Below are 13,358 nucleotides of genomic sequence, written 5' to 3' on the forward strand. Positions count from 1 at the left end.
TTTTAAAATACAGAGTGGCAATTGTTTTAAGTACGTTAACTCATTTACTGCCATAAATTCATTAAAAAAAGATTATTAAAAATTAAAGGCAAGAGGCGATTTTTTAAAATTGTAATTAATCGCATGACTTCACTAGTTAACTCAACATCTGTTCTAAATGTACAATAAAAACATTCTAGGTTTTCATATTCTTGTTAACAAACAACACACCCACTTTTCAAGTGAGCAATAGAATTAGAACATGTGACTGATGTGTGTCGGGTGCTTCCTTCCTTAGATTGATTGCTGAAAAATTTAATAGTGCTTGTTTTTGACTTTGGGCTTCACCTGTGAAAACTGCAGTAATACACAACCTATCATCTTGTAGTTATGTATGATGTATTGCATGTGTAAAATAGTCAAAGAGAAAAGACAGCAGACTGAGTAAATATTTAGCAATAGCACTTTATTCAACACAAACAACCCTAAGCCACAATACTGAATGACAAGACCAATTGGCTGCAGCAAACATTTTATAAAATAGATTCATAGGTTTGAATGTCACTAAATTGTTTTTTTTTTTCTTTTAATGTCAGAAAGACAAATGCAGGTTTTTCCAAAACAGTGAATGATCATTTACATATTTAACTTTTTTTTTTTTTGTAACAAATCATCATTCACATGTTCACACAAAGGAATAACAAGGCAAAGTGCTTTCAGGATTGCATTGTCGAATAAACTAAAGAGAAAAAAATATGAACTGGTTGAGGCGAGGCAGCGGGTTGCATGAGGGTGGGGGAAGGGTGGGGGTGGATCGGTCCTGTCCTACAATTGGAGCGGATGCATGAGGTTGGAAGCTAGGTTGGTTTTGGGGGCGGGATTTAACCTCAAACCTTGTCCTGTCCCCCCCCCCCCCCTCCCACCCCCCGCCCGCCATCAAACTGAAAGCAGGGTGATGAAACGGCGTAAAGACAGGACGCCTCCTGTGCCAACGCGCAGCGGACGGATGGATTCAAAAGGCAAACGGCACAGAGGGCGCCGCCGAATCACAAATCCACCCTTCCGCTGTGATATTGTCACGCTCTCCTGGGTAGTCAATACTGTTCCAAAATGAAGATCCAGTCCGTGATTTAGAGAGTGAAATAAAAGCCAATCTGTGGTTACCGATTTTCTACAAGATGACTCCGCTGTGCGCCACTTCAAACGTTAAAGGGGACTATCATCATAATCTGCATCGTAACATTGTCTGGCTTCACATTCCAGTGGTGTTTAGTCGTATAAATGCTTCTCATAATTCCCCCAGACATCGACACATACAAAAAACAAAAAAAACAAGCACACAATTATTTTCAACTACAATTGCTTTAGGATAAAATCTGTTTGTATTCCTATACTGGCGAGCTCTTCTAGTCGGAACAATGCGGAGAGACAAACCATACTCATAGCTGCAAAAACAAGGAGGTAGGAGAAATGCTACGGAGAACAGCAAGTGTTGCAAACGCCAAGGTTCGCTTAAATCCACCAGGTGGCGAGTTGACTTGTAGTACAGCAGCTCATCTGGAGTCCGTTTAACTGTTAAGTTTGCTGTTAATTAAGTACAACATAGAATCAATGCACTGCCTGGCCACTTAAAGGTAAGCTGCTTCCTCATCATTTCCTATCCAATTAACTCATTCACTGCCATTGACGGTTATAAACGTCAAAAATTCATTTGAACAATTTCTATTAGTTTAACGTTTTTTTTCCCACTTTTGTTAACAAGAGTATGAAAAACTTTTTTTTTTTTTTACATTTAGAACAGATATGAAATTTGTGATCAATCGCGAGTTAACTCGTGAAGTCATGCAATTAATTACGATAAAAAAAAACTTTAATCGCCTGATGCCCCGAATTTTTAATATATATATATATATATTTTTTTTTTAATTCATTGACTACCGTTGACGGCTATAAACGTCAAAAAATCATTTAAACTATTTCTATTAGTTAATTTTTTTTCCACTTTTGTTTACAATAGTATGAAAATCTAGAATTTTTTTAATTGTAAATTTAGAACAGATATACAATTGGTGATTAATCGTGAGTAGTGAAGTCATGCGATTAATTACAAAAAATAAAATAAAAATAAATCGCCTCTTGCCCCTAATTTTGAATAATAATTTTTTTTTAAATGAATTTATGGCAGTGAATGGGTTAAAAGCATGTATTTCTATTTTTGGTATTTTTTGTAGTCATTGAAAAAATGAGCCCAAGATCGATGGGTTTGACCGATTTAAGTCAACGTCCGCTCGCAAACATCAGTAAAGATGACACCATTTTTTACCAATGTTTTTACATTCCATATGTTTACAAGGAAAAAATTGCCGCAGTGAGCTCTGTTCTGCGCACTTTTGACCAGTATCTGAATTAGAGTCAACTAATGGTTGGAAAGTGATAGCAATTATTCATTCTGACTGGCGGTAGAGAAAAGCATGAATTAATAAATCCAGTGCAGACCCTCAACAATGATCGGCATGTGCCACATAAACTTTGGGGTTTGGAAATTCTTCGCCGCTGGACTCGACGCGGTGAGCTGCTGTGCGCCAATTCACTCAGCCTTAAAAGAAACACAAACCATACCAAACCAAACCTTATCTTCTAAGAGTTTCTCCCAGTTTCTAATTGTCTAATTTTACAACACGTCGGTTGGTCCTGTTGTCATCACAGGTCTTGCTGCTGGTGATGGCATTGACTCCTTTAGCGCACAGTAGAACAAGTAGATTTGCAGATTTTGTAAATGAGGTAATCAGGCTAACTAGGGAACCCTGTCATTGACGCAGGCACACAAGAACACGCGCGAGCCCACTTGATTCACCCGTAAAGCAAACAACAACAACAAACAAGCCTATTCAGACGGACAGGACCGCGGAATATGGAGTCAACTTTGGAATGTTGGGTGGACGCGCCAACTTTTTGTGTGTGTACAATTCTTCATTGTGAAGGTGCACTGTGAAATTAGCTGATTGTAATTCATCACATGCCCTGATTCAGAGTCCTTCCACTCCTGATACGGGCTCCCGCGATAAGCCACTCTGAGTAAAAACAGGCAACCTACTTTCCACCTGTTTCTTTTTAGACTTAAGGCTGCCTTAGCAGCAGATCGACGCCTGCTTCAAGTCCAGTTGTGAGGATTGTTAATAGCTCGTGAGCATCAATGAGGTGGCAACATCTACAGTGACTAAACAAAACCAATAAACCAAACAAAGATGGACGATCACGCCTAAAATGTCACAAGACATGCAAGTATACATCCTTTCCTACAGTAGGCTATTCCTCGTAACACATTCAAGGGGGCTCCTAAGGGACAACTTCTCCATTATGGCTCTGCTTTAGAGGAATCAAGCACGGTGAGGCGACTTCCATCACGCAGTAAAAAGGTGCGCGGTTGAACAACACAAAACAAACAATTTTTAAAAAATCCTCGCGGCCTTATATCTCTCAGGCTGGATTTACATTACAGGTGCTTTAAGTGGCAAATTCCAATTTATGCCTGTGTCCGAGATATTTGACCAATACCGGGTTAACATTAATTGAACACCAAAAGTCAGCCGTGTCCAAACTACGGCCCGGGGGCCATTTGCAGCCTGCTGTCCATTTTCTAGCGGCCCTCAGCATATACGAAAAAGTACTTTAACAGCCTGTTTTACTAGATATGCAAATAAACGATTTAACACTAAAACAGAAATATTTCTCAGATATTTCAATTTCAGAACCCCAAATCATGAAAAATCCCAATCGGTCTTGTTTAAAAATAGCAATTTTTTTTTAAAACAAAACAAACAAACCTAGAGTGGCCTTGTCATCCTTCCATTATTCTGTATGCGGCCTTCAAAAGAAAACATTTGGACACCACTGCTCTAATCTAATTTGGTGATTGTGTGGAACTAATTGCGGATTCAACGTGTTGGAAAAGATTTGCGAGAGTGCACACTGCAAACAGCGCAGGTTGTGGTCTGAAGAAGACGATCACCCCAGCTATTGGATGCTAAGCTCAGGATACGCGCTTCCATGTGTTTTCCTCAGCTAGTACGGTCAAGACACATTCAAAGTAGTCACATGGGAGGCAAAAATAAAAAATAATCGTAATTGTGTCACCCCTAACTCTGTAGTGTAAATCCAGCCCGAGTTGTCATCGTCGGTTCAACAATGAATGCGAGCGAAGTGTTCCTTCTTCATTCCCCCCCCCCCCAAAGACACTGCTCCTCTGCTGGTGAAAACAAACGGCACTTTCGAGGGGAATGTTTCTCGGGGGGGGGGGGGGGGGGGGAGGGTTGGTTTAGTCAATTAACTCCAGGTAACAAAGTGTGGAAACACGTACAGTAGGCTATACAGTAGATAGAAATCTCAAGAGTCGGACTGTACAAGCTTTAGGCTACACGCTGAAAAGGGAGGAACACGCAAGAACCCTTAATGTTCAACATTAACACAAATATAAGGCATATTCAATACTCCTTTTATCCGCATATAGCACAGACAGCAGGACTAAACACTTTTTTTCTTTTGTTTTTTCTTCTTTTTTTTTTTGTCGGAGAAATGTTTCATTTGAGGAGGAGGATGCATATACATCTACACATGCAAAGGAACATGTCTACCAGCTAGAAACCAGAAGTGGAGGAGTAAAAGATTCCAAAGTACAATAGTGTCATCCACGAGGACGCACGCACGCACGCACGCACACTCATCCTATCTACCAGCCAACATGTGCACGGAGCCTCCTCCAAGCAGGCGGCTCGCCACAGCCGGATCACAGTTTTAAGAACGAAATAGCACGCACACACACTCCACAGTCAAACGCCACCGCTCTGAACACAAACAAGAGGAAATCCTTTATTTGCTACAGCTGAGTGACTTTTGGTGCTCAACTTAAAAGCATATGAAATAATCCACGGAGGAAGCAACGATAAACAAAAGGTTATTGCACTTTTATCTTTTGTCTATTTCCAAAACGAGGTCAGCTTAAGAAGACTCATGCCTCAGTTAAGACGACACGTTACGTCACTTCTAGAGTACGATTCACACGGTTATTAACACTGCACGCTGGCTACTACTGAAACCCTACTTGTACTCGGTCTAGCCTAAATGACACGCAAATCAAGAATCGCTTCGCAAGCACAACAAATGACGTGATTGCGCACATCGTCAATGGATAGCGACGGGTTGCGAGTGCTCTGACGGAGCTCAGAGAATCCGCACGGTTGTCTTTCTACAGTTTGTGTGATTGACAGCCAAGCTCGGGATGCACCGATTTGTCGGACGGCCGCGAGACTGTTCGCCGTCACCGACCGTCAGTGTAACGCACACACCGATGGGCGTGGGTGATGCTAGCCTTTCATTTTAGAAGACCTCGTTCTTCTGATATCTTTAAAAATGGTGTCTTTTGTTTTGCTACGTCCCCGGTGTTAAGGGTTCAATGCATCCCATAGTCAAACCTCTGTACCGAAATATGTCCTCGGAGCTCCTTCGAACGAGGTTTTGGGAGGGTGAACAGAGCTTTGTGGTGCCTTCTTTGGATTTGTGCTTTCATACCGTTTGATCCCGATCCATTCGCATGCTGGATGTGCCTGAAAAACTGTCCGAAATGTGCAATTTTCACCGCCCTCGTCAACGCAGAGTGGCTAAATGCAAAACCAAACGAATCCGATCGCGGAGGGTAAATTGCGGGAGCTGGATGAGCTTCGGACTGCGGTCCGATATGCTGAGTGAAATATCATTTTCCCCATTGTATAAGGCTTCCGGGAAATACAAATGGAAGACCGTACCTTTCGGTAGTAACAAATAAAAGGCACCATGCCACCGCTGTGCTTGATAGTACACAGGTCCTACTAATAGGGAGAGGAAGGGAATGTAGGGCAGTGGCTAAAGTCTTCAGGCATGGGAGAGAAATTGTTTGACTAGACAAGAGGTAAAATAAAAGAGCTACCTTCCTACAGTTGGACAGAACCCGTCATCCTGTATGACATGCACAGGGCACAGGTAACGGAATATTGGCTGTCATGGGGGGAAACATTCTGGACTTTGTATCCTAGCTTAAAAAAAGGGCTCGGGGAAAGACGGTTGGTTACAGTTAGCGTCGTCACACACAGGATGAGGTAAAACTGCAGGTCCAATAAAAAGTACGAGAAGGTGCAGCGGGGAGCGACTTGGTAAAGGTAGAAAACGCAAGCGTGTGACAATTCCGTCAATATACATTTTTCCCCCCCCCGATTTAGGCTGGTTTAAACTGAATTACGCAACTCATGGAGAGATGGACTCTTCGCATAGCTGCACTTATTTTTATTTTTTTATACTTTTAATATAATTATTATTGTATTTCCTTTCTGTGTGAGTAATGTGAGGAGCACCGCTTTAAACCCTCAGTGGCTGTAATGGAGAAGCCCGGGTTGATTGTGTATAAGTAAATTCTGACTCTATTCATTCACAGTGGCAAATATGGCATTATCCTCCTCTCGGGACAATCTCTGCACCATGGCAACCTTCAACTATGTGCTACCGCGACAGATTTGTGTGCTTCTTGACACCCGAAGGCCAACATGCCATTTTAGCTGTCCCGCTATAACCACATACAGGCGTTGAAACGTGTCAGGTATTGCCAGGGATCAATTTTTTTTTCTTGATGCTTTTTTAAGGCAAAAGGCTCAACAGTGGATCAGAGCTGAATTGAAATTTGCCTTTATTTTTTTTTGTTATACTGTATTATCAGCATTGTTTCAAGTAAGAACCGAGACATCCATAGAGGTAAATCAATTCTGAAAATACATTTTGTTTCCCTCCAAATTGTTATGACATCAACAAAAAAGTTCTGACGCACAAACACACACATACGTCTTGCTAAACAAACACAAACGCGGGATTGCTTTGCCAAAACCAAAACTATCTTGTCCAATTATAAAATCCTACCGACATAGTACTTGTGTCCAAGTATCCAAATATCCCATGCAAATATTTACTTTACTGTCGTCCTAAATGGTACAAAGACATGCAAGTCCAAACATTAGAATTATGATAATAATCCTGCCTATTAGGGAATAAGTTCCTGACCAATATGAGTTACATCTAAAGGCAAATAAAGGTTTCTATGGCACTAAATGGGTGTTGCTTAGGTGCATTTTTGTCAAATATAGACGACCATATTCTGTTGTAGGCCTTTGTTTGTCATGTTTTCTTTTGTCCCGGTTGATAAGGCATTCTCAATGAAATGGATGTCAAATTGTCCAACGTACACCTTATTGGCTGCACTCAAAATCCACGGAAACAACAATCAGCCACCGAACGACTTCAGTGCAGCCCCTCAGTGCAAGGTAGATGAGAACACACACACACTCTAAAACAACGAGTTTTACAGTACATGCTAACGGACCTTTTCCACTACTTCAAATCCTCCCGCTTGAGGGGACCAAGCCCCGACCTGACATTCATTTCAGTCATGGCTCAGATTGAATGGTCAGACTGTAAACGGCCTGAATGAATGCATAAATCAATTGGTGCTGTAGCGGGAGGTTCCCCCATCCTCCTTTTGCAGGTTTTGGCAATAGTTGGGAATGCATCGAAACCCGCATTTGTATTTGAAATCTTACCATTGGCATCAATGACTTGGCCTAAGCAGATGGCAATGTTTGTGCTGCACTCAATCTCACACTCACGCTATTGCTACAATTGGACCAATCACCTATTTGCTCTATAGACATGCACAACACTTAAGTTATTACTGTCACACGCATACAAAGCATGTAAAAGAACACAATGTCCCAAACAAAAAGATTGTATAGTTGCAGGGAGGCAATGTCTCCGTTTACAGCTCACATTTGGACATCATTAGAGGAGAGGAATTTAAAAAAAAAAAGAAAAGAAAAAAAAACATCCCTGCCAGAACGGACAAGCACCGACAACTGGCCGGTGCACGTGGTGTATCTAAGGAGCCCCACTCAAGGCGCCGACTCCAAGTGTCTCGGGGCCAGCAGATCGGGCAGGAAGGCGCAGCCACACAATCAATTCGCTCTCACTCCCTCACAGGCACACCGACGCACACAAAAACGAGATCAAAAAGCCAGTGGGCAGTGGACAGCGCCCCGAGTGGTCGGAGACACCATTTGCTAATCAATGCAATGCACTTCGTCGATAACTCGCCGACCATTCCTGTAATTCAGCAGCAACACACATGCATGTAAACATAAGTACATACATTACATCTGCTCCATTTTGCACACTTAGAACCTGAATGTACGAAAGTGCGTGCTTGACTAATTAAGTGCTGTGGGATTAAGGTTAAAAAGGGAATCAACTGTCATGGGACATCCCGTCCACATAGAAAAACAAAAAACAAACTAATACTAATATCCTGCTGAATTCTGATTGATTCATTAATTTTGCTTACTGCTTGCTTCAAGCACAGATCCTGAGATCGCAAATAAATGATGTACCTCATATTAATAAGCAAAGAAAGAACGGTAAGAAGCGAATTTCATCTCAGCAAACTAGCAACGGTTCCCCTGAACCGGAGTCTGTGTCAATTGTAATAGTAAGAAAGGGAGGGAGGATTGGAAAAACAAGTATCGGTCCTCACCACCCATCTGGTCAACTAATGCGTGCAATTGTGCCACTCGACTAGCAGTGGATAGTGGATACTGTGTAGTTATCATGGCCAGCAGATGACGCAAATAACAAATTGAAAGAAAACACGACGCTAACAGCTGTAATGGTGCCATACAATCATCTTTAGTATGCATTTAGTATGTTAAGTACCAGAAATGGGAGACAAATGAAAAAAACAGCAAGAAGCACATATTTGGATTTCTGCTATTCCTGAACTCAGCACTGGGGGATGGGCATAATAACTGTGTGAAAATGATTGCTGATTAAACAACTCTTGAAGCAATTGAGGCTAAGCGGCGTGCACGCCCTGGCCGAAAGCGAGCGGCGCTATTCAGTCTCAGCCAGTGCTGCTCTCCAAAGAAGAACATGACACCAGCTACGGCAAGCTGCGCTACACACGATCATGGGAGTTCAGAACATGCCAAGAAGATTCTCTATCTAAATCACCAAAACCCTACTCGACAACACATATCGGACGAGGAAAATATCATCAGCCACCGACCGCGGTTTGCGCTATCAAACAGGAGGAACGCGAGATAGTCAGTCTCGGGGGTGGGGAGGCTCATAATACTTTTGCCACTTTGCAGTCCAACTGAAATGACGGAAGGCATGGGTCGAAAAAGGCATTTGATGAGACGCCGTCAAAGGCAATCCAGTGCATTTTGTGTTGACACAGACGGTTTAAAATGCCCAAAACACGCAGAGCCATTCGTTTTAGTCTTCAGGTCATCTGTCACCGAGTAAGACCAAAAGGAAAACCAAACACATTCCAGGGAAACAAAAGCCCTTGTGACAGTGATTGTCTATTCAATAAAACAAACAAAAAAGGCCGAAAGAAAAATATTGCTCATAAGTTGCCAAATCATAATAATAATGATGATAGTAATAATAATATTAATAATGGAGGCAGTAAAATAAGCAGACAATACACTTCGAATTGACGACGACCCAAGAGATAGAAGCTATTAAGACGAGTTCAAGAAATAATCCTTCAACACTGATGGACACGCACAAACGCACGCACGCGCGCACAAAAGAAAAGGCCTAAACGCCACACTGAACTATCGCGTAGGCCGCGCTAACTCTGAAATCTTTGCACAAACACTGTTCAAGAGATGGGAACAAAATTGAAATGGCTTGTTCATTTATGTGCTCAGATATATGACGCTCTGATGAGGTGTTGTTGGCAGATATTACTTGTAAAGCCTTCATCTACGAAATCAACAAGGCCTCAGTCACTTCACTACATCCTACAGTAGTTCTCCCGACCTACCCCCCCCCCAAAAAAAAAAAAAAAAGAACGTCAGGCCTACGGACCCTGGGCAAAGATGAAGCAGCTGCTAAACGAGTTGACGAGGTATATCAAGATCTATTGTCTCTCTCTCTCTCTCTCTCTCTGTACAGTACAGTTCATCTCAAATAAATAATTTTATAGCCATAGTAGTGTTGATCAACTTTGGTCATAACATATGCTTAGAAACACTCTAGCCTAACAAACACTTAGTTAGCATCTTTAAAATATCAGCATTGGCAGCATTCAGGGTCGATGCCGGCGTGGCGCTCCTTTGCAAGGATGCGCGTTAATGTAGTCAGCAGCGTCACCTAATTATCTTCCAATGCCAAAAAAGTTAGGAGCCGTTTCAAAGTACACCACAGAATCTTTGTGACCCTTTTCGGATTGTACTGTAGTGCACAAGCATTGCACTTTTCGGCTAATTTGATTTTTTTTCTTCCCTTGTGTGGTTCCTTCATTAAAATAAAATCTAGGCTAAGGTACAATTAAAAAAAAAACAGAAAAAAAAAGAAGAGGAAAAAACATCTCAAAAAGGAAACTCTTTGTTCATTCTTTTGGGAAGGCTGAAAGTTCCTCTACAAGGTCACCAAAGTGTATATGACTTCACTCAACGATATGATGGGAGTTGTTCCAGTGCTGATGCTTTTAAAGGGTTCAAATGACTTCCGCATGGCCAGATTACGTTTGTTTAGACATCACACTTGATTGGCGTGGCCTTGTAGAGCAACAAGCCTCTATGTAGTAAGCACTACTCTGGGATGGAGGAATGGGGTTCTAATTGCATATTAGGTTTGACTGCACCTCAAGAGAAGATCAAACACTCACGCACACACAGACACGTACACACATACATACATACGCAGAATAGATATGTCGGCGGGTGCTCTCCTGGTCCTCTCGGCCACATTAAAGGGAGACACCCCCTGGTGGTAGATGACGGTGACAGCAGCATGACCAAACCTGGCGGCGGCGCACCTCACTCGGACAGACAGCCGTCCAGGCCAACCGGTGCGCCGTGGCGGTCTTTCACGTAGCCGTTGTGGAGGCCGTTGCTGGGCAGGGGGGCGCAGGCGGCCGTGATGCCGCAGTGCTTGAGCAAGTTGAGGCCTGGCGAGGGGGAGACGCCAGGGGAGGAGCAGGAGCAGGATGAAGGGTCAATTTGGGGGAAAGGCTTCATGGTGGAGAGGATCAGAGCCAGGCAGTCGGCCACGTCTTTGTTGGGTGCGCACGCCAGAGCTGGGGTGTGGCCTGGTGGTGAAAGAAAAAGTCACATGAAGTCGCTATCTAATAATAACTGTGGAAAGAAGGGCTGGTTGATTTTTATTTTTTTTGCATTAAAATCTGATTTCTATTTTTAAATGTTTTTTATTTATTTTTTTCCCCCTTTGCAATTGCTGAATTTGTAAGTTTGATATGCAAATAAATGAACAATTAACTGTTCCTTATGTTAATAGAGTACCACCAGTACCAGTACTGTTGATGATAGGGGTGGGAATCTTTGAATGTTTCACGATTCGATTCAGAATCAATTTTCGATTAAGAACGATTTTCGATTCAAAATGATTTGATTGACAATTATTTTTGCTTTAATCTATAGATGTGCAAGAAATTGTAATGATCTACTCCAGTCTGACTCGCTAATACTAATTAGCGCGCTTCTCGCGGCACTTTTATCACTCAAAAGAACGGCTCCACACCGCAAAAAAAACAACTTTTATTGGAAAAACTTGATCGTGACTTTTTCCTTCTACTCTCTAATGTGGCTACAACTTAACAGTGTATTAGACCGCGTGGAACCACACTGTCCCTAAGTGGCCAAATCGGGTACAACATGAACAGCGCTCCAAATAAAGGCACACACAGACAAAGGCAAGATTTTTTTTTTTTAAATGAAATCGATTTTCGGACATTTAAAATCGATTCTGAATTGCACTAAATGAGAATCGCGATTCTTATGAGAATCAATTTTTGGGCAAACCACACCCTTAGTTGATTTGTTTGATTTTACCTTGATCTAATGATGTCAAAATGTAAACAGCATTATGAAGAGGACTATTTAAGCACTAATTCTAAATGGACCAAGAAATTAATTGATCCATTCACTGATAAAACGTCAGCTGTAAATTTTGCAACACACCATGTCCTCGGTAATGATCCGACCAATTGATTATCTAACACATGGCTGTGCTACATGCTGTCGGTTTCTTAGCAGGAAGGAAGATATAGCTATAGCTTCTTAACTAAATAATCGCTAGCCTAGAGTGATTGGAAAAAGTGGCTAAATATAGCGATCAAATCACAATGTTGGCAACACTGACTGCTTTTGTCATCAAGCTTGTCTCTGTTCACAGCCATGTGGAAGCGGTGCCCATCAGTGGAGACACGGAAATTGTACAAAATAAACTCACATTTTTTGATAACAATGACTAACTGCCAGCCTTAGAGGTTTACCAAGCATCCTGGAACATTTGCTCAAACTTTAAGGCTCCACTGCCTTTTATGACAGCGACATTACACAACTCCTACTTGAACACAATGCTTGATTTGCATAGATTAGATGCTCACCTTCCTCATCCACAGCCAGAACAGTGGCTCCTCTGCTCAGCAGCGCCTGCACCACTGTGGCTAGGCCATTACGAGCGGCGAGATGGAGGGGCCTGGAAGCAAGCGAGTCCAAAACGAAATCAGGGGCTTATTTTTCATTTATTTTCTAACAGCAGAAAGACGACGAGATCACTGCAAGGGATTTGTCATAATTCCATTTGATCCCTAACGACGATGACTACAATATCTTTTATACTCACATTTGCAGAGCACTATTGGTAGCGTTTACAAGAGTGGGACTGTGGATCTCTCCCAGAATCAGCAGAGCGCACATCTCATGAGCCTGAAGGGACAGCAAACATAGAAAATGTCAAAAACTTCTTGACAGTCTGAGAAACTGCAGTTGCATGATTTAAACTGAGAAAAATCTCCATGCCTGAAAGGTAATTTTTTTTTCCCCACGTGGGAGGGTTGCAGTACCAAACCAGTACGGTAGCAAATTCCCCAGGTGCCGGGAATCGTGCCGGTACTAAGCATTAGGGCTGGGAATCTGATTGGTATTGCTGGCATATTTTGTACTGATTGATTTCTTGTCATTGAGATTGAGTTGCCGACTCCAAAGTGATGTCATTACTGAGTAATGAGATCGGTCGTTGGTACCAAATTAGTATAGTACGAGTATGAGATGACTTTAAATCCTATGTAGTATCTTTAGGATGGAATCATAGAAATAAATAAGCGAGTGAGTGTGTACTGTGTACCTTGTTGCAGGCCAGGTGCAGGGCAGTGTTCCTATTCTCATCCAGCAGTGTGAGGTCGGCCTTTGCCCGGTGAAGCAGGATGGCTAAACAGCCACAAAACAAAGACAAGTTATGGCGTCAAAGCGCAAATTCATGTGCAATCATAAAAAAAA

The 13,358-nt window shown here is 42.2% G+C and overlaps 1 protein-coding gene across 1 annotated transcript in view; it reads right to left on the minus strand.

Annotated features, from left to right (window-relative positions):
• Positions 1 to 424: 424 nt before the first annotated feature.
• ankrd52a (ankyrin repeat domain 52a) overlaps positions 425 to 13,358 on the minus strand; it is a 34,826-nt gene continuing 21,892 nt past the window's right edge. The window contains exons 25-28 of the mRNA XM_086067450.1: positions 13,207 to 13,289; positions 12,706 to 12,788; positions 12,467 to 12,558; positions 425 to 11,149 (exon numbers count right to left, since the gene is read on the minus strand). Coding sequence (XP_085923576.1) covers positions 10,878 to 11,149; positions 12,467 to 12,558; positions 12,706 to 12,788; positions 13,207 to 13,289 — 530 coding nt within the window. The 3' untranslated portion in view covers positions 425 to 10,877. The remainder of the gene's footprint in view (positions 11,150 to 12,466; positions 12,559 to 12,705; positions 12,789 to 13,206; positions 13,290 to 13,358) is intronic.

The sequence above is a fragment of the Leptonotus elevatus genome, chromosome 2 (assembly GCF_054856555.1).
Source record: "Leptonotus elevatus isolate MCC_2025b chromosome 2, RoL_Lele_1.0, whole genome shotgun sequence".
Classification (NCBI taxonomy): Eukaryota; Metazoa; Chordata; class Actinopteri; order Syngnathiformes; family Syngnathidae; genus Leptonotus; species Leptonotus elevatus.